The sequence below is a fragment of the Engystomops pustulosus genome, chromosome 1 (assembly GCF_040894005.1).
Source record: "Engystomops pustulosus chromosome 1, aEngPut4.maternal, whole genome shotgun sequence".
NCBI lineage: Eukaryota > Metazoa > Chordata > Amphibia > Anura > Leptodactylidae > Engystomops > Engystomops pustulosus.
The window spans coordinates 210,795,102-210,816,308 of record NC_092411.1 but is presented as its reverse complement, the minus strand read 5'-3'; the positions used below and the strand labels follow the sequence as shown (position 1 = coordinate 210,816,308).

The 21,207-nt window shown below is 40.0% G+C and overlaps 2 protein-coding genes across 16 annotated transcripts in view; one reads left to right on the top strand and one right to left on the bottom strand.

The window, feature by feature from the left end:
- ZGRF1 (zinc finger GRF-type containing 1) overlaps positions 1–517 on the bottom strand; it is a 93,488-nt gene extending 92,971 nt beyond the window's left edge. For 4 of the 11 annotated variants that reach the window (XM_072119278.1, XM_072119279.1, XM_072119276.1 and 1 more), the window contains exon 1: positions 222–515. The gene's annotated coding sequence lies outside the window, so the exon portion shown is untranslated. Of the gene's footprint in view, positions 1–214 lie in introns of all 11 variants that reach the window. The other 7 variants (XR_011849184.1, XR_011849185.1, XM_072119280.1 and 4 more) reach the window with 4 other exon arrangements.
- On the top strand, positions 288–19,307 carry LARP7 (La ribonucleoprotein 7, transcriptional regulator). 5 transcript variants are annotated; one of them, XM_072119287.1, is made up of 13 exons: positions 288–407; positions 1,795–2,005; positions 3,511–3,611; positions 3,692–3,775; positions 6,137–6,301; positions 6,410–6,518; positions 8,111–8,479; positions 9,949–10,081; positions 10,777–10,922; positions 11,612–11,712; positions 11,839–11,998; positions 12,739–12,830; positions 19,041–19,307. In XM_072119287.1, exons 2-13 carry the CDS (start codon positions 1,807–1,809, stop codon positions 19,119–19,121), a joined length of 1,740 nt encoding a protein of 579 aa, XP_071975388.1. In that variant the 5' UTR covers positions 288–407; positions 1,795–1,806; the 3' UTR covers positions 19,122–19,307. The 5 variants fall into 5 exon arrangements, with proteins under 5 accessions (XP_071975388.1, XP_071975387.1, XP_071975389.1 ...); XM_072119286.1 differs by lacking the exon at positions 288–407 and adding an exon at positions 448–604; XM_072119288.1 differs by lacking the exon at positions 288–407 and adding an exon at positions 670–826.
- The last annotated feature ends 1,900 nt before the right edge of the window (positions 19,308–21,207 follow it).

Sequence of the window (21,207 nt, the reverse complement as noted above, 5' to 3'; positions counted from 1 at the left end):
AGGAATGATGGATAACAAATCTAAGATTACCACAGTCACAGTGCCTGGGTCTATAAGAAAGTGTCCCTGGTTTATCATGCTTAAAGGAAGAAAGGCAGAGGAAGAAGGACACAGGGGGATATTTTCTTTAATAAAATATATGATAAAGTTTACTATTTTGGTATACAACATATCTTATTGGTGACCTGGTATATCCAGAAGAACCCGCTCCCACCTTATACCTGTATTACTTGCACGCACGTCTCCTGTGATATTACACGCTGTGCAGTTATCTACTCTCAAGTCTTGTTCGAACTTTTCGCGCTGGAATGACGTCACATCCCCCGCGACGGGCAGCGAGATTTACCACTAAGCGCAGTGCTAAACGCTTCCGGGCCGTCGCGGAGCCGCGTTCTCTTGTATCTGAGGTAAAATGCTTAGAAAATGCATGTAAATACAATGTAAAGCGGCGCGGCTCTGCGGCACTCGTGTTACTATGGTTACACAGGCACCCTGATGGACAGCCCTCGCACGGGTCTGGTCCTCTTCTGCTGCGGGTCGCGCGGTAGTGACGTGGAGCGCATTTCTACTGGTAGTTTGTCGCTGAGTGACATGTGAGGCGCTGGTAAGTTGCAGCTAGTTTTGGTGAGGAGATGTGAGGGGGCATTGCACGTCCGTTAGGTAGACGGTTCTTACAGCTGGAAGGGCAGGTCCTGCTTTTTCTATCGCAACATCTGATCCACATTTTAGGTTTTATAGGGGCTCCCCACCTTTGTAAAGTTGATGCCTGTTGTCTGCTCGTATCAGGAGACCAGAGCAGCACTTTTGATAACACACACACCATGAGGTAAAGGGGCCAACCCCTTTAAGCAGGGGGCACGTCTGGCACTGTAGGATATGAATCCTTAGCGTAGTGTATTACTGATGGTAGCCTGTGTTACATTGGTCCCAGCTTTCTGCAGCTGAACATAATGACCCCATGGGGTGAGATCTTGTGTGGAGCCACTGATCTTGGCAGCTTATCTGTGGTCTTGCGTGTCTTCCATTTTCTAATTATTGCTCCTATAGTCTGTTTTTTCACACTAAGCCGGTTGCCTATTACAGATTCGGTCTTCTGACCTGTTGCAGGTCTACAATTTTTTGTTTCTGTTGTACTATAGTGGAGTTTGCAGTGTTACTGTTTGATGATTTGCACTGGAGTCTTTTATACTGATAACAAGTACCAACAGGAGCCATTACTACAGGTAATGAAGGAAGGACAGAGGGGCCTCTCCACAGTCATGCGTCACGCTAAGAATGCGTTCACACGCTCAGTTTTTCAGAGGAAGTTTTCAAAGCCAAAAGCAGGTGTGGACCATAATGGGTGAGAACATATCATTGAGTGGTGTTACTCATCCTCTTATAAGCCAGGTTATAAGAAACTAAAAGAAGATCAGATCCTGCTAGAGGGGGCACACACCAGTATGTCTATGTGTTTGGTTTACAATCCTTCATCCTAGTTGCAGGTGTCCTTTAACATTTTGTCTCTCATATATCAGGGTCTAACTATGATGTCAGTTAAAGCCCTTTCTCTTCTTTTTAAGTGGTATAACTTATACAATTGGTGGCTGACCAAATACTTTTTGCCCCACTTGATTTCTCTACTTTGGGAAATGTGCAAATACAGTTTCAAGGGTGGGATGAAGAAATCTATGGTTGCGTCTTTTCAGGACAGAGTAAATCTATAAAAGCCAAATAAATGTACATACATTTTATATCTGCTGATCTGTTACATTATGTTTCTGTTAATCACACTTCATATAAATTACTTAAAAGTGACTTACTGAAATGGAGATGGATACACCAAGGAATGAACTGAAGGAAGATGAAAGCACTGAGGCGAGGAAGGATCGTGAGAAAAAGAAGCGTTATCGGGTGAAACAGCTACTTGCCGACATTGCCAAACAAGTGGACTTTTGGTTTGGTGATGTAAACCTTCACAAAGATCGATTTTTGAATGAGCAGATAGAAAAATCCAGAGATGGCTGTAAGTTATGATTATAAGACTTAAGAGTATAAAGTAGTCTATCACTTAATTCCTCCTGGAATAAGGTGTTAAAATGTGAATAGGTATAGTAATGGTAAAGATGAGCTTGTCAGTTAATGGGATACAGTAGTCTTTTTGACCGTGGCTTGCAGACCTATAAACAAACCCAATTTCTCCTTGTTTGTGTTATTATTTGCTGCATATTGGCTGAGATGAGAATAGCCCTGTCTTCAACACTTTGAGATGTAGGATTTGAGCAACTGAATGCGGCTACTTCTATGACACCTATATACTGGTGAATAGGAGTGCATGAAACAGCTTAGCACAGTGATGGTGAACCTTTTAGAGGCCGAGTGCCCAATCTACAACCAAGACCCGCTTATTTATCGCAAAGTGCCAACACAGAAATTTAATCTGTGACTTATACTCCCTGCTCTGTCACAGCTTTCATTCATATCAGCCTCCTGAGGACACCGATAAAGCAGAAAATAAGAGGAAATTTGGATGATCATTGTAGCTTCCCTCCAGGGTCCCATAAACAGGAAGAATTGTCAGGGCCGGATCAGGAGCAACAATGATAATCTAGATCTGTCCACACCTTCCCACTCCTCCAGTAGTCCCAGGTAGTCCTGTCACTTTAACATAGCTCTGTGCACAGCAAGTCCTGGGATGGCTTGGACTGCAGGAAGATTCCATGAGTCCTGTCTGGTGATGGCTTGGGTGCCCACAGAAAGGGCTCTGAGTGCCACCTCTGGCACCCGTGCCATAGGTTCGCCACCACTGGCTTAGCACTATAAGCTTTGCTGTAAGTGTCATTACCTAAGTTCTACAACCAACTTCTCTTTGCTTATCTGTTTCCTCAACCCCTTAGTGACGAGGGCTAAAAAAGATTTAATGACCGGGGATTTTTTTTTTTTAATCGAGTAACGTTTATTAAAGCATATAATGTTAACCGTGTCAATATTCGGTGGCAATAAAGAAAACTGTACAAAACTGTACAACATTCGTAAATAGCATATTTTTTTCTTGGTGGGTCAGTGTCAAGCCAATGCCTTGCAATGGTCTTTTGGACCTTGTACAGCAGTTTGGGCCACGGCAAGTTGCTCAACCCTAGAGGTCTCTATCCCATCACATATCCCAACACTCAAACTTTTGGGTCTTTCTGAATCCTGACTGTAATAGGAACAGTGAATTATGATCACACATCTTCTTAATCCTTTATTCGCCAGCATTCCTATGAAAAAAAAAAAAAAAAAAAAGTCAAATAAATATGCTAATTAATCTTGGGTGCTCTGTAACACAGAGTGCTCGAGGTTAACAATTATGCACGCCTCCAACAGCCATACTTTCCTGCTCTCCTCAATCCCAATGCTGTCATACATTTATGCACACCTTCTGAGTGATGTCACTTGAATATGTGTACACAGGAGCATAATTACTGTAATATCTAGTCTGTAGAGTGACTTGCTGGACTTAAAGGGTTGTTTTAATATGTTCTTTTCTAGACATTGATATCTCTCTTTTGGCATCTTTTAATAAAATGAAAAAACTGACTACAGATCCCAAACTTATCGCCAGAGCCCTGAAGAATTCTTCCATAGTAGAGGTAAGTGTTAATTTATTGTTTGGTCTTCACGACTCATATTTTTGCTAGAAATGTACCCTTTTTTTTTTTTTTTTTTAAAGGTAAATTTAGATGGTACAAAAATCAGAAGGCGGCATCCCCTTGGCGAAAAACCACAAGACGTTGATGCACGTACTGTATATGCGGTAAGTTCTTGGTAATATGTACAGTTCAACTGAGTATTAAATTACATCAAGTGTATTCAACATTAGGACTTGTTCAAATACACCTTAGTTCTTTATTTGTTATTGTAAGCAAAAAACAGGCGGGAGATTACATAGAGGTAAGATATAAAGTGCAAATCTGTATCTGTTAAAGGTGTTATGGGTTTTGGCTCAGAATATCTGATAAGAAACTGATTACCGTATTTTCCTGGCCATTAGGCGCACCGGAATATAAGGCGCATTAGTCCGATGCACCTTATATATGTAATAATTCCATATATAAGGCGCGTCGGACTATAAGGCTTGATATCAATATGATATCCGTTTTTTTGTTTTTTTTAGGGGGATAGCATACTTGACCCATCAACGTCTAGGGGGTCTGTTGATGGGTTTTTTTTTTCACAGGAAACTGAGTAATAAAAAAATGCATACTGTAATTTTTTTTCTCACAAAGACTTCCATTGAAGTCAATGGATTTGCAAAAAAAAGCGGCACACGGATGACATCAGCAAGCGGTCCAATTTTTTTCTCAAATGTTGCTAAGCAACCACCTGGGCTGGGCAGAAACCAACCAGGTTGAAACAGTGCTGTCTACAGTTGGGAGTAGGTTCCTTCTGGAATAGATATACTGGTTGGGTTTTAATCCTGCATCATGTCATAAGACCTCTTCTAGGCCTTGCTTGATGTCAAGGGAGCTGCCTTACAAGGTAGCTAAAAACGGCATGGTTTTCCTTATGTCAGCCTGGAAAACTTGGCATATGTTACAAGAATCCCCTAGTGGAGCATCCATGGCTATAAGACTCCACACGCCTACACGGTCGCCTTAATTGGCAGTCTCCGGGAGGGGAACTCTTACCTGGAGAAACAGCAGCAGGTCAGTTCCCAGCCCTCCACTCCCTCTCCTCCACTGCAGCCCCGGGGGACAGTAAGGCAGAACTACTGAAGTGCACTGAGCAGCTGCTGAGTACAGATAAGTCATAAGTGCAGTCACTCAGTAGGAGAGACCTGTCGGGTGGCTTTGGTACACTAAAGAACTATAGGTCCTTATTGTTTAATGTCCCAAATTGCCCCATATGACAGCTATCCATGGCCACATATATACTTCCCATGGCCCGGATCTCTTGACGCTGTGAGAAGCTGCGGTGAAGCCGCGGTACCAGAATAAGAATGGAGAAGCCGCGGTACCCTCACTGACAGCATGGCACAGGTGCCAAGAGCTCAGGACCAAGGGAAGTCTCTATGTATATATAATATTTATGTGGCCAAATACGACAGTCATATGTGGTGATCTGATCCAAAATTCCCCTCCCTGGTTCCTTGTTGTTCAGTGCCCACACACTCCTCCCCACAATACACACTGTGCCCTACACACCCCCTGCCAAATTGGATTCCTCAATCCTTCATATTGACCCTGCTACTGGCAATATTTGTTCCATAAGCAGCTAAAGCACCATAGCCCCCACCCCCTCCTATTCTGGACTATTGTCACTGCATTTATATTACTAAATAGAAGAAAATTTTTCACGGTGTGCAGGCGGTGCTCTTCACACTATTTTCTGCGTAGTGATATTGCTCTTTCTATGGGGTCTGCATATTATTAGTGTAATGGTATTTATCTTGTTCTACTGGTAATGTTTATCATGTGACCGTATTATATGTCCCTTGTAGAGTGGTATTGTTGGTAATATTAGGCTATGGCCATGTTGGCACTTTGCGATAACTACATGGACTTTGGTTTGCGGTTTAAGCATTAAACTGTTCTCTAAAAGGTTTTCCTTCAAAGGCATAGGCTATTGGAACTTGTCAACAGCTAAAAATGATATTCTTGGTGACAGGTTCACTTTGAGCTGATGATTATGGATAACTTCGGGTAACTTATTCATAATAACTATGAGTAAGAGAACTTATGTAGACAATAATGTGCGTTCTGTGGATAAAGTCCTGTATGTTGGGCCTCATCCCACTGCACACCTCGCAGAGGATGGAAGTCCTTGCATTATGTCAAAATATGATGCAAGAACTTCTCGTCTGCCAGTCGTCCAGCGGGGATCCTGGGACTTCTGGAAATAGCTGAGAAGAGCACTATACTGCAAATAAGAGGTAACATGGAAACTAGAGGAAAATTAAAATCACATCAGTTAGATCAATCAGTCCATCATTTGACCTGTATAAAAGAACTTTGCAATCTGATAAGTGATTTTCAGTAACATCATGTAAACTGAAGGAGTTATATGAGTCTGATTTGGTCAACCAACATCTCCCATACCCAAACTAGTGTAAAATGTTGACCAAAATTTTCTACTCAGTCTCTTTACATCCTCATACATTTTTTTGTTTTCCCAGGAGCTGTTGCCTAAAAATGTTACCCACAGCTGGATAAAACGGGTATTTGGTAAATGTGGCACGGTAGTCTATATAAGCATCCCTCGGTATAAAACCACAGGAGACACTAAAGGATTTGCATTTATTGAGTTTGAAAAGCAAGAACAAGCTACCAAAGCAATTGAGGTGATTATTTATTTAAGTTTGAGTCTTTTTTTTTAGGTTTGGAATTATATACTGTACCCCAGATAAAATGTGCTCTTGACTTTTTTTTTTTACATGTTTGTTATTTAGCTTTTAAACAATCCACCTGAGGAAGCACCAAGGAAAGCTGGTATTTTTCCCAAAACTGTCAAACAGAAACCTCTACCTGAGCTAAAACCTGAAGAGTCGCTTGAATCCGGTAATTATTTCTGTTATGTAACAAGAGAGACTGAGAAGATTGAAGGTCTAAACACCTTTCATGTTTTGGGCTAGAGAAAGACAAAGTTTTCTAAACCATTGCCTTACCCACAAGCATAATATAATGGCCCCCATGGGTTATGGGGGAAAAACAATTGTTTAATTCTAAATTATAGGTTGAACCAGGTGGACCTGTATCTTTTTCCAACCTTCTCTAATATGATACATATTGAATGAGTGATAGATGCAGATACTGTAAGTGTACATGGGTGTAGCAAACAAGGGATCTGTGGTCTTTTGTTAGAAATCCGTAGAACCTGCTCTGGATTTTGTGGCTTGGACTGGCGGCACACACGCTCATCAGTAGAAACAGTGAAATGAATATGTCTGTGTTCTAACTATTGAATTAAAAGATGACACAGTGACAAAAACAATATGTTGCCTAAGAGAGGGTCCTGTCTCTTCTGACCAGAGGCAGTCGAAAGTTGCTGGAGTGGAGCTGCCGTGCACCTGTAAACAAACAAGGACACTGCTCTGACGGACCACAGCATGGCTAACGCCCATGGTTCATACATGTGCTCCTTCTTACCGTCAGTGCTTCATCAAACGGATGATGGCGCTGCCATCTTGGATCCTGCTGGCACTCCCCTGTGTCGTCATTAGAGGACACTAGTAGGTTGCTTTGACAGCAAGGCCATCATAGCAGGATCTATAAAGGAGCCTGCTTTCATCTGACAATTTTGCAATATACTGTAGTATTGAAGTATATTGTATAAGTGATCCAACCCCTAAGGTTCAAAAACCCTTTGGGGACTAGAAGTACCACGAAAAATAAAATTTAAAAAAAAAAATTATATTTTGAAAAGCCTAAATGTTCAAATCATCCCTCTTTTCCCTAAATGCAAATAAATTTAAATAACCACACACATCAGGTATCCCAAATTATAAAACGGTTATACCCAGTGTTGAACCCCATAACGTAAAAATATGCCTAAATGTCCGAATTGCCCATTTTTAATAAAAGGTGATCAACACAGTCTCCAAAATGGTAGCATTGAAAACGTCAACTTGTTCACTAAAAATGGCAACTTGTATAGTTGTATGAAAAAATTATTGGTGGAACATATTTTTAGCACAAAAGACATTTTTTTATTTTTTTTTGTCTATTAAAACCTAAATAAATTTGGTGCTCATACGGACCCAAAGAATAAAGGGGAGTTCTCATTTGGAGCACATGGTTAAAGCTGTAAAAATGAAGCCCACAAGAAGATAGCGCAAATGCGCTTTTATGTCAGTTTCACTGCATTTTGTTTTGGTTTTTTTCCCCAGTGCACGGCATAAAAAATAAAATGCCATCACTGGGAGTTGTATTTTGTTACACAGAAAACTAGCCTCCTACAGCTCTGCACATGGAAAAATTAAAAAGTTATGGATTTTTGAAGGTGGGGAGTAAAAAACAAATGTAAAATGTCCATCGGCGGCCAGAAGTTTAGTGAATGGGCTCCATGTATCCAACACCTTGCTTTGAGTTAGTTTATTAAATAATAGTCTTGATGTGAAATAAGTGTGACCGAATTTTTATGTTCATTTTAGAGGAAAAGAAAAAGAAGAAAAAGAAAAAGTCGAAGAGCAAAAAGGAGAGTGAAGAAATAGCAGAGGATGAAAGTAATGACCAGTGTGTCATGGAATTGTCAACCAAGGCAACCACAAAATCGAAAAGGCACCGCAGTGTTTCTGAAAGTTCAGTGACTGATACATCAGAGTCTAACAGACAGACTAAGAAGGGGACAAAGAAACGAGACCGGGCAGAAAGCTCAGACCAGTCCGAGGAAGGCAGACCTTCCAAGAGAAAACACAGTAGTTCAGAAGATCAGGGCTCTTCCAAGCATCGGAAACTGCATCACAAAGATGATCTACAGTCAAAATCTCATGTGGCCTCTGCAGAGCTGACAGAATGTAGAGGTGAGAGGTCTGTTCTTTGTATTTGATTTGTATTTGCTTAAAGCTCTACGCATACGTGAATGAATGGGGCTGTTAGAAATTGAGTTGTGGTTTTACTATGGTAGGATTCACATCCATAGGGGCTTATTGATCCGTCATATTTTTCCAAATCCCATTAACCCGTTAAGCTACCATGATGTTCATCTAGTCATGGACAGCAGTGCATAAAGACACCATAACGTTGGCTTCTGTCTGTCACCTTGACAAAACACGGTGACAGGATTAAAGGTCCAGTGTTTTCTGAGAGCTAAGGCTCTCTGTAACATGTCAGGGAAGGAAAAGAATCCCCCCCTGTGATTGTGATTGGTCATTTAATACAGACTGACAAATCACAGCAAAAAGCTGGCTTTCCCTGGCTGAACTCCCAGTATCCCATCTCCTCTTTTTTTCTTCACAGATAAAGGAGATCAGATGCCTACAGTGACTCTCCACATAATAAGTCGCACCACTCCACACCATGTACAATTAACCCCTTTCCTGCCCAACTGCATACCTCTCCCCTCTGTGCTCTCCTCTCCATTTTGATTTAATTCTGAACTCTAAAGGGTTAATAAAGTCCTTAAGCAGTTTTGAATAATTTTAAGGGGTGTAGTTTTCTTAAGTGGTGTAATTTGTGTGTGTTTTCTGTTGTTTAAGTCCATTAAAATCACTTGAGAAATGAAATTGCCTTTAATAAAATGATTTTGAAAATTTTCTTGAAAATTGCTTCTAAACATAAAAGCCTTCTACTATCCTACAGACAGATACAAAAGAATTAATAAAAAATGTTGGCAACATAAAGCAGACATATGTTAAATATTAGGTAATTTTTCTGGTTTGACTATTTGTCAAATTGTAACAGTTCAAAGTTTAAGAAAGAGCTAATTTTTAAACATTTTTAATATTTTTCAGTTTTTTACATTAATAAATTCTAAATATATCGCTCAAATGTTTCAACTAACATGAAGTAAATGTCACAAAAAAAACAATCTCAAAATCAACTTGTTATATTAAATTGTAAATTTAAAGGTATTACAATTTAAATTGAAAAATGGGGCTGTATACATAAGGTCAACATAGGCTGTGTCCTAAAGGGATTAAGAAAACACGCACTGAGCTGCTTGCCCTGTGTGTTTCTTGATGTTAAAAGCAGAGCTGGCAGGCCACAATGTATAGTTAAAAAGTAAAGCTACTGGCTCAAATTGTAAGCTACCAGTTCCAGTCACTTCTTAACTTTCGGTACCTGGGGGCTTCCTGGAAAGCTGTCTTAGTGCAGTCCAGGTGTTAGACCCCCACCATCATGATATTGATGACCCTTGCCGAGGAAAGGTCATTTGTATGAAAGTTGGTCCAGGGACCAGAAATCTCATGTATCTCAACCTCTATTAGTCTCTTATATTATTTAACAACCAAAGAAAAAATCATGTAAATTAATTTCCCTTTTTCTCTAGAAATTTCCACTGAAGAAGAAAAGGACACGGGTGACAAAAAGGAAACTTCTGCTAGCAAAGTAAAAAGAAAACGCAAGAATAGGGAGAGACACAGAGTTGGTGAAGAGGTCATCCCTCTAAGAGTATTAGCCAAGTATGTTGTGTAATAAAATATGATGTATGATTAAATCTATGAGGGGACCCCACTGAGACTTTTTGACACGTAAAAAGAATCTGTCACCTACTTATACACCACTAAACTAGAAGCACCCTGAGGCATTGTATGAAATATCAGTGTTTTTGGGGTTTTTTTGTTTGTTTTGGGGATTTTTTTCGGTCTGATCTCTCTATCTAGAGATATATATTGCGCCAAATTTCTGCTTGGCAAGATTGTATCAGTGTGCATAAAAAAGGTTTGACTTTTCAGGCCCCTTTTACACAAGCCGTGTGCGGATGGCTATGGCGGCAGTACGGTGACCACACACATGCTCTTTCTTTTCCTGTGTCTACGGCTGTGCATCGCTATAGGGAGCCTCAAGTGTGCTCAATCGGCTGTGACCAGGCGACCATACGTTTAGTTTGAAAGTAGCCTAAATGAAATATTTCTTCCTGATGTCACTGCATGTGAATCTTTTTGAAGAAAACCTGCACGTCGTGTCCTTTAAATCTGGGGGTTTGTGAGAATGTAATATTGTAGGTAAGATCTGTCCATTCACCATCAGTAAATGAAGAATGTTAAAACGATGAGGTATTGACATGCAAAATGTATATGATTCTTCAAAAAGCCATAGTCCCCTAGTTGGCTTATCCCATTGGTTTGTAATCATTTTGACCTCTCTCGTACTACAGGCAAGAATGGTTAGATCTCAGGACTGAATACTTGACACTGCAGAGAGCCAGCATGTCTTCCCTAAAAAAGTCCATGAGTGAAAAAAATTATTCAACAGCAGAAATGGAAGTTGAACAAAGTAAACAGAACTCGAACACAAAAGACGGTAAAGCGACAAACCGTAGAGAAGACTTTGTTTAGCAGTATTAATTCACTGTAACTAAATATACTTTGATTTTTTTTTTCCCATTTTTTGCTGCCCACTATATCTCATAGTTCACTATTTTTTTTTATTTCATTATTTTCCAATCACATAAGTAACTAGTAAAAGAAGCACAATATAACTTTATACAGCCCTTATGTTTTCTTGTCCGCCTCACCCACTGCATTTGAGGCTAAGGTACATACCAGTGTTATTAGCTTTGAATGCCCTTTAATGGGTTTTCACACCATAATATTCTCTTTCCTCTAACCCCATTAAAATGGAGTGACAGATGCATAGGTGTGCTTATACTTGCTTCATCTATCCAATGGAGATTAAATAAAGCTGTACCATAAAAGGACACACCATTTTGGAACATCCCATTTAGAGACGTTGTTATAGAGGACCTGTCACCCTTAAAAAAGCGCTTTAGGAGCTGCTAACCTAGCAGAACCTAGCGGTACCCCAGTATTAGCAGTGTTAAACTGCTAGCTTTATCGGAACCTACCAATAAAGCTAGCAAACACTGCAGTGCCAGACCGAACGTACAGCAGTCCGGCATATTCATGAGGGGGTGGTCTGAGGCGCTGATTCTTCTTCTTTTTTTAAAATTGTAAAATGCTTACACACTTGTCACTTTGTGTTCTCTATAGTGGATATTGTGAAGAATGAAACCCTTGGTCCCACATTTATCAGTGGAGTTATTGTGAAGATCACTAGTTCTGATCCATTTCCAAATCGCCAGCATGTTAAGGTAACTTTTTTTTTTTTTAAAGCTTCCCTAGTTCTTTAGAATTATTATTATTATTTTTTTTTGACAATGTAAAGAGTATTAGAAAAGTTTCAAAAGTGAACTAAAATAAAACTTCTTCTCCTGTAGGATGCTTTGTCTGGAGTCTCTGAAGTGGTTTATGTAGATATGCTAGAAGGCGATACAGAATGCCATGTTCGTTTTAAAACCCCAGAAGATGCCCAGGCAGTCCTCAGTTCCTGTCCAGAGGTGCAAAAAAAGCACAACTGGAAAATGAAGATCCTGTCTGGTAAGCAGTTGTTTGGTATTAGCTGTCTGAAAGGGAAGTTGTACACATAATAATAATTCCTTTATTTATATAGCGCACAGAGTTTACCATATCAGTCCCTGTCACCAATGGGGTTCACAATCTAATCAACCCAGCAGTATGTTTTGGAGTGTGGGAGGAAAGCTACACAAACTTGGAGAGAACATCTTTGCAGTTTTAGTACTGTACAGTTTTGTACTTTAGTTTTGACCCACCATTGTATGTTAATGCTTCTAAGTGATCAAATTTGTATCTTTGTAAGGTCCATTTCACATCTGTAAAGTCCTCACTCATTTCCATAGTTGTTATTTTGTTTTTCTAAGTAAGGCCATCTGCAGACAAATGTGTTCAGCTTGTTAAAATGAACCCATATGATGATCTGATCTGACATTGCACTGGACGAGAGTCGTTGCATCGTATAGAAATATGCAAGGACAACCTGCATGTTGACCAAAAATAGTGCTGTAACAGTTCATAGGGTGCTGCTGTTCGGCCAGCATATTTCTGTACAATGCAGTCTGTCACTATGGGCTGAACACCTTTGTCTGACCATTACCTGCTTTTGGCTTACAACAAGTCTACAAACGCACAAAACAGGTGCAAGTGTTTTCATTATACCTTACCTATGTCTGGTCTGGTTATGGCTCATAATAACAGAATGCAAACAATTGAAGAACGGAGAAGTGAATTGGGCCTACAAAACCTTTGTTTGTTTCCACCAGGGGATAGTGAGCAGAGATACTGGCAGAAGATTTTGGTGGACCGACAGGCTAAACTTAACAGGCCTCGTGAAAAGATACGTGGTACTCAAAAGGTAGGATTCTGCAGTCATTGAGTAAGCAAAAGGGGGGACCCCAAACAGGAAAAAGGGTTCATGAAACCTCTTCTGATATTCAGCAATTGCCCCAGTGGAACCCCCATTTATTTCATTAGATTATTATTTTTTTGTCCTGTAAATAGGTGATTTTAATTGATGGTATACCCCTCCATTTAAACCATATTTATATGATTTAGCAATGCTTCTTTTATAATATTGACTTTCAAAACATTAGATACGGTTCTCTTTAACCCCTAGGCGCACCAGGACGTTATAGTACGTCCCCGGGGTTAGATGCTTAGCGCACGGGGACGTTCTATAACGTCCTGCTTCTGGCACCGGCTCACGAACGGAGCCGGTACCAGAAGCAGCGGCTGTCAGCTGTCTAGTACAGCTGACAGCCTGCGCTAACACCCGCGATCGGAGCCGGCTCCGATCGCGAGTGTTAACCCCTTACACGCCGCGGTCAAACATGACCGCGGCGTGTAAGGGTGTTTGCGCTGTGGATCGGATCCCCCGTGCCGCTTACCGGGGGATCCGATCCACTTCTGGGCAGCTCCGAGGACTGGTATGTGCCCCGGAGCTGCCCGGTCTCCATGGCAGCCAGACCCCTTCCGGGTCTGGCTGTAAACTGTCTGAGCATGCGCAAGCTTGCTCAGACAGTTTACACTGCTCTACAATAAAATAGTATTGTAGAGCAGTGTATTGAACTTAAACCAGTGATCAGAGCATCACTGGTTTAAGTTCAAGTATGTATAAGTAAAAATATGCAAAAACACTTAACACTACACATTATAATAAATAAAAAATAAATACATAAAAATATAAGCCCCTAAAATGTCACTTTCCCATAAAAACACTTAATAATGTATAAAAAACACAAAAACACAAAAAACCCCGCATATTTGGTATTGCCGCGTCCGTAACAATCTGTATAATAAAACAGAATCATTACTGGACCCGCACGGTACACGCCGTAGAAAAAAAAACGCAAAAACTTTCCGAAAAAAGATAATTTTTAATTATACCCTATCAAAAAATGCTCTAAAAAGTAATTTAAAAAATTTTATGCACTCCAAAATAAGCCCACTAAAAAGAACAACTCTTCTCGCAAAAAATAAGCCCCTAACCAGATTTGTCAGATGAAAAATAAAAAAGTTATGCATATGAAAATATGGTGATGCTAAAATGAACAAGATTTTCTCCAAATTGGTTTTTATTCAGTACAATTTAATAAAATACACAAAACCCCCACATATTTGGTATCCCTGCGTCCGTAACAATCTGCATAATAAAACAGAATCGTTATTAGATCCGCAAAGTGAACCCCGTAAAAAACAAAACAAAAAAAAGCTCCAGAAAAAAGATCATTTTCAATTAATACCCTATAAAAATGCTCTAAAAAGGGATTTAAAAAATGTTATGCACTCTAAAATAAGACCACTAAAAAGAACAATCCTTCTCGCAAAAAATAAGCCCTTAAACAGATTTGTGAGGCAAAAAATAAAAAAGTTATGCATATGAAAGACTGTGATGCTAAAATTAACAACATTTTTGCCAAATTACTTTTTATGCAGTAGAAATGGAAAAAAAATAAAAAAATCTATATAAATGAGGTCTTTTTGTAATCGTGGCGACCCATAGAATAAAAATAATATACTATTTTTATGGTATGGTAAACGGGCAAAAAAAAACCCCATAAAAATCTTCCTGAAAAGTGATGATTTTCATTTCCTCCACCAACAAAGAGTTAATAAAATCTCACCAATTAGCCTATAGATTCCCCCAAATTACGTACCAGAAAAGTGCATCTCATGTGGCAAAAGAAATAAGCCCCTATAGGTCCACATTAAAAAAAAAGAAAAAAATTATAGCCTGTGCAATGTGACAGCAAATCTGATCTGGATGGCGCCTCCTTCCCTTCTATGCCCGGCCGTGCGCCCATACAGCAGGTTACCACCACATATAGAGTATCCGTGTACTCGGGAGAAATTGGGTAACAAACTTTCTGGAGCCTTTATTCATTTAATCCATTGTAAATGTTTAATTTTCCACCCAAAATGGGTGTATTGTGAAAAAATATTACAATTTGCAGACTGCACCTCCATTTTGTTTTAACCCCTATAAAACACGTAACGCGTTAACAAACTTCTTAAAAGTGGTTTTTCATACGTTGAGGTGTGTAGTTTCCACAATGGGGTAATTTACGAGTCTCACTATTATTTAGGCCTCTCAGTGTCAATTAGAAGTTGAGCAGGTCCATCTAAATGCGGGTTTTGGTGATTTTACAAAAAATGTGAAAAATGATACCTAAATTCTGAGCCTCATAACATTCTAGTAAAATATGTGGAATCTTAAAAAACCATGCCAACATAAAGCAGACATTTGGGAAATGTAAGTTATGAATTTATTTGGGAGCTATGACTATCTGCATCAAAAGTAGAGAATTTAGAACGTTGAAAATAAAGAATTTTTCCAAATTTTTTCCAAATTTTGTTTTTTTTCATAACTAAACACAAAAGATATCAGCCAAATCTTTAAACTAATTTGAAGTACAATGTGTCACGAGAAAACAATCTAAAAATCCCCTGGATATCTCATAGCGTTCCAAAGCTATAACCACTTATAGTGACACAGGTCAGATTTGAAGAATGGGGCCGCGTCCTTAAGGCCAAAATAGGCTGTGTCCCCTAGGGGTTAAATCTCACATAAAGAACCTTTGGAGACTTTCAGATGGATTCCATGACTGCTCAGTGGAGCAGAAAGTAGCAATAATCAGCCGTTAAAAAATGTACATTGACGACCATTTTTTCATGGCTGATTTGCTTCAGTCTGGAAACTGTTTTTCACGGGACTTCATAAACTATGACTGTCTGACTTACCTTAACCAGATTTTCACATGTATATGATAAATCTTTAGTATCCTTAGACTGTCTAGTCTAACCACTAACCTTGACTTTGGCACTTCACATTGTGTCTTATCACAAGCTCTCCTTCTTTTATCATTTACGGGAAAATCTTTTTTTACTTAAAGGCGTTATGCCACGAAACAAATGACTCCAAAAAGCTCTCAAAGAGTAAAATATTTTGAAAATCTATAAGTAATGGTTACCTGGAATTCAAAATACATTTTTATTTGTTATTGTGATACTTGTTCAGCCTCTTCTGTTCCACACATCTTATGCACAGCATATATAGTTCATAGCAACCAGGAAAAATCATTAGGGCGATTCATCCTACACCGGTGCGTTGTGCGCTAGCATTTGATTTAAACCAACCCCCAGGGACCCACTGCAAAATCTATGCCAGGTCCTTGCTGGTTTGAAATTTTGATATAATGTGCACCTCAGCAGATTACAGCTTGTGTCCAAGTGCAGGGCATGGAGCACCCGTGCCAACCAACCCTGCAACCAGACATTCCCCCTTCATGCCCACTTGACTACCTGTAGGTAGTCAATGACCTCAGTGGGGTAGTGCAGGGGGCAAAAGATTCATGCAGAAAGGGCGCCAAAATCCTGAATCTAATGCCCCCTTCACTATACACATAGTACAGACTGCACAGTTTTTAAAAAATGTGGGGCAATGTCTTCTCACAACATCATGGTCGGTGAGGCATGTTGTGGGTCTAGATAGGTGCAGGGGAGGCAAAGCCCACGTGTATCGGCACTCCAAATACACAGGGGGTTTGCTTCCCCTGTATTTATCTAGACCTCCTATGCTTACACTTTACTGTCAGCCAAACCGACCATGTTGTTGTGAGAATACATTGTTTTGCTCTACTTGTATGCATTGATTATACCATTGAGTCACAGATCTTTCTGATTTCATTTGTCATACCATTTATTCGGAAGGTCCATTTATCATGTTTGATTAGATTTGACATTGGCAGGAGTGAGGGTTTTTTCCAGAGACATGGCTTTGTACTTTTCATTGTCACTGAAATAAGATGCATTAACATAGACCTTTTTAGGTGTTTTTATTATTGTTGTATGTATTATGTGATCATAATTTACTAATAAACATTTGCATTTTTGTATGTTACTTTAGGGCCTTTGCATCTCTAAATAGGGGGACTAATCCTCACATGTTGTTGATCTCTAGATACTTTCCTGCTATTTGGTGACCGGGGCTCCTTGCAGAACAGCAGTGTAGCCTGGAGGGACAGTCAGCAGTGGTGATCACAGGAGGAGGACTGCAGTGTAGCCTGGAGGGACAGTCAGCAGTGGTGATCACAGGAGGAGGACTGTAGGACAGCAGTGTAGCCTGGAGGGACAGTCAGCAGTGTTGATCACAGGAGGAGGACTGCAGTGTAGCCTGGAGGGACAGTCAGCAGTGGTGATTTACAGGAGGAGGACTGCAGTGTAGCCTGGAGGGACAGTCAGCAGTGGTGATTTACAGGAGGAGGACTGTAGGACAGCAGTGTAGCCTGGAGGGACAGTCAGCAGTGGTGATCACAGGAGGAGGACTGCAGTGTAGCCTGGAGGGACAGTCAGCAGTGGTGATTTACAGGAGGAGGACTGTAGGACAGCACTGTAGCCTGGAGGGACAGTAAGCAGTGGTGATTTACAGGAGCAGGACTGCAGTGTAGCCTGGAGGGATAGTCAGCAGTGGTGATTTAAAGGAGGAGGACTGTAGGACTGCAGTGTAGCCTGGAGGGACAGTCAGCAGTGGTGATTTACAGGAGGAGGACTGCAGAACAGCAGTGTAGCCTGGAGGGACAGTCAGCAGTGGTGATTACAGAAGGACTGCAGGACAGCACTGTAGCCTGGAGGGACAGTCAGCAGTGGTGATCACAGGAGGAGGATTGCAGGATGTGTTGGAGCTCAGATCTCAGCCTGTTGCTTGTATTATCTCTGCAGCCTTTACCTGACTAATGGTGGAGGGAGAAGAGGGCTGCTACATTGCTTACATCCATGTTAGGGGATGACTCCTCTGTGTAGCACATGACTATATCTGGCTACATTTACCTTCTATCTTCTGTAAGCACTGGTGAAGCAGAAGCTTGCAGTAAGCTAGTGATGTGTCATTCGCAAACGAGCCAGCTTTTGTTCGTGAAAGACCAGAAGCGTGAGCCGATGGCTCACTTAACCGTGCCCCTAACTCACTCGCCATGCCCGTTTAACCCGATACAACGGGTAGAAGTGGTGTGTTGTGGGGTGACAGATTTGGCCTGCGGCTCCCTATTATATATTTAATAGGGAGCCGTTCAGGAGCCAGAAGAGCCGTAATTCGCATCACTACAGTAAACAGTGGAAATCGCATCCTTCACTCCTGTATACAGCTAAGCTTTCTGCTCCTCCTCCTCTCACCTCCCATTGGCAGCATAGCTGTTCTTTATCTCTGGATGATAAATAAAGCTAAATAAAACTAACAGCAACTCCTGACATAGTGTGTGTTTATTTAACTGATACCCTAACGTTTCTTGGTTAAAAAAGGCAGACCCTTGTCTTTCAGTTAGTGCCAGTTTTTTTTTTGTTTTTTTTTGAAGAGTCAGTTTTTTAAATTACACTTTACTTTCACTTTCAAGACATTGATCTATAACTTCTATATCTATCTTGTCTATCTATCATAATAGTTGCCTTCTATAGATGTCTAATTTTTACCTACCTGACGATCTCGCTTTTCTATCTATCCTTTCTTTCTACCTACCTGTCGTTCTTATTTCTAATTACCCATCTGGCTATTGAGCTCTTATTTCTATTTGCCTACCGATCTTTCTTTCTATTCCTCACATTTATCTATAATCTATCATCTATTTATTAACTATTTCTATCTCTTTAATATCTTCATCCAAAAAAAGGAAAAACCGGACACTTACTATCTGTCCCATTGCCTCCAATGTAAAATAAAAAATTTATGCCATCCGTTGTGGTCAGTTTGGCGCCATCAGTTTTGGATCACTTGTTTTTTTAGACAAAAAAAAGGACTGCAAGATAACCTAAAAATTTACATTGATTTCAATGGGATTTAAAACTGATCCGTTCTATTTCAGTTTTTACTTTTCTAAAAACTAGAGACGGAAATCACAACCGTAGTGCGAACAGAGCCTAAGGCTGCATATTTTGTAATAAATGCTGAAATTCCATTTTACAATGCATCGGGCTCAATTACAGCCATGTGCTATCCTATTAAAAATACCAGAAAACGGGTCAGATTTGTAAAATGAATTACTAGTTTATATTCTAACTAGGTTTTACTTTTTTGCAGCTGGTTGCTAAAGGTGAAAACATGAGGCTTATCAAGACACAAGAGGCGAGCAAACACATCCGATTCCTCGATGAACCTTGAATCTAGACAATGTGTACACATTTTTGTTGTTTTAATCCCATGTTTGTAAATTGGACTATATTTTTCCTTTGTAGATTGATGCTTCAATACAGGAGTACATGAATGTATTCACTTGTGAAATTCTTTTTAAGCTGATTTAAATATGAGTGTATTGTTTTTATAATTAAAAAAAAAAAGTGTACGTGACTTGATGTCCCTTGCATTTAACCTTTTAACCTGATTTCTGTCAGAGATTTCAGTGCATGATAAATACTGAAGAATATAATCACGGTCCAGCCAGGTTCCCGACATCAGTTAACTTTATTTAGGTTACATCATAACCAATCCATAGAAGCAAGTCAAAACTTCAACGCGTTTCAAGCGGAACGCCCGCCCTTAATCATGACATACATAATGTATGTCTAGACCGTGATTAAATTCTTCAGTCTCTACATACCTTGGCAGGAAAGTGGCCCGTGCCGGATCCGACACACGTGGCATGATATGGGAAGGTGAGCTGGTGTTTTACTTCATGCATGATAAATACTGGTCTGGTTTTTGTATAGTTTTCATACAGTTTATAAATATGTTGGAAATGGCACCTAATCTGGTAAGTGACCATCTGAGGTTCCTGTGTGAGCCCACATGCACACAATTTTTCCTTTAGGGTTCTGTTTGCGGATCAGTTGCTAGGTAACACAATTGTGACTCTTCAAGGGATTGGGACAAGCTAGAGACATTATTTTATTTGGCAGCCGTCCAAACTTTTTTGCGGATCAGCAAATATGGGTGACATATGGCTCGTATTTGCGGCCATACAGGTCAAACTCTGGGAAGAACACTGCCGACATATGGCCCGCAGACTACTGGTCCTTTGGCCATAGGAACACTGCAGGAGACATTACTTGTATGAATTTTCTCTTGCTCTGTGCCCATAAGATCTTGAGATCCTCTAAGCGGGCCCCACTAACACTTACAGATCCTTAATAGAAGAAGGGAACCGGGATTGGACAAGTCCAATATCATATAACCATCTCTCAGCATTTAGCTTTTTAATGCACAGTCTATAAATAATATAAAATGCTATACAGGCAGTCCCGGGGTTACGTACGAGGTTCTGTAGGTTTGTTCTTTAGTTGAATTTGTATGCAAGTCAGAACTGTATATTTTATAATTGTAACCCCAGTCAAATATTTTTTTAGTCTCTGTGACAATTGGATTTTAAAAATGTTGGATTGTCATAAGAACCAGAATTATTAATAAAGCTCAATGTCACACATATTTATTAACTGTTTTAGCTGATTATAGTAGCCTTACCAGTAAATTACCAACATCCAGAGGTCCGTTTGTAACTAGGGGTCATCTGTAAGTCAGGTGTTCTTAAGTAGGGGAACGCCTGTACTTCTCTTGCATAGTGAAGTACATACTTCTCTCTCAGTGAATTAAGACCAAATTTTTATAATTTCCCATTCTACTACATTTAGAACTTGTGCTGTGTTTACAAATGTATTAGTCTTCTCGCTGCACATACACATCTTCTAGAGAGTCAGCCGAATATACATATACAGCCCTATACACATTTATGCTTTAATCAGCCAAAATCAACAAATCGCTTGAAATGGTTAGTGTGTAAACGTTAGCTCACAAGTTTTGTCGGCTATGCACATAAGAAATCTGTTGGTAAAGATACTGGGCCCATGCCGCTGTGTAGGGTTCCACCACAATATCTGACATTTGATGCCAGTAGAATTCAGCAGGTACCTACCTTGTAAGATAGATGCTAAGCTCCTGAACCCTCTCCATACAACCAAGTCTTCATGCACACAACCGTTATATTTAGACATTAAAATGTGTCTAAAAATAAAAACAGCCACATTGACTTCAATGGGAAATACGTATCTGTATGTCTCTGGTCACAATATTTCTTACCGCACCGTGAACTGGCTGTCAGACCGCAATGTAAAAAATAGAACATGTTCTATTTTTTCTTTTTTTAGGTAGGTCTCTCCATAGAAGTCTATGGGAATGCAAAAAAACAGCCTACACATGTTTGTGTCCACCACATACGGCCCCTTTTTGTGGTGAGTTGCCCAAGAGACCAGGTCAC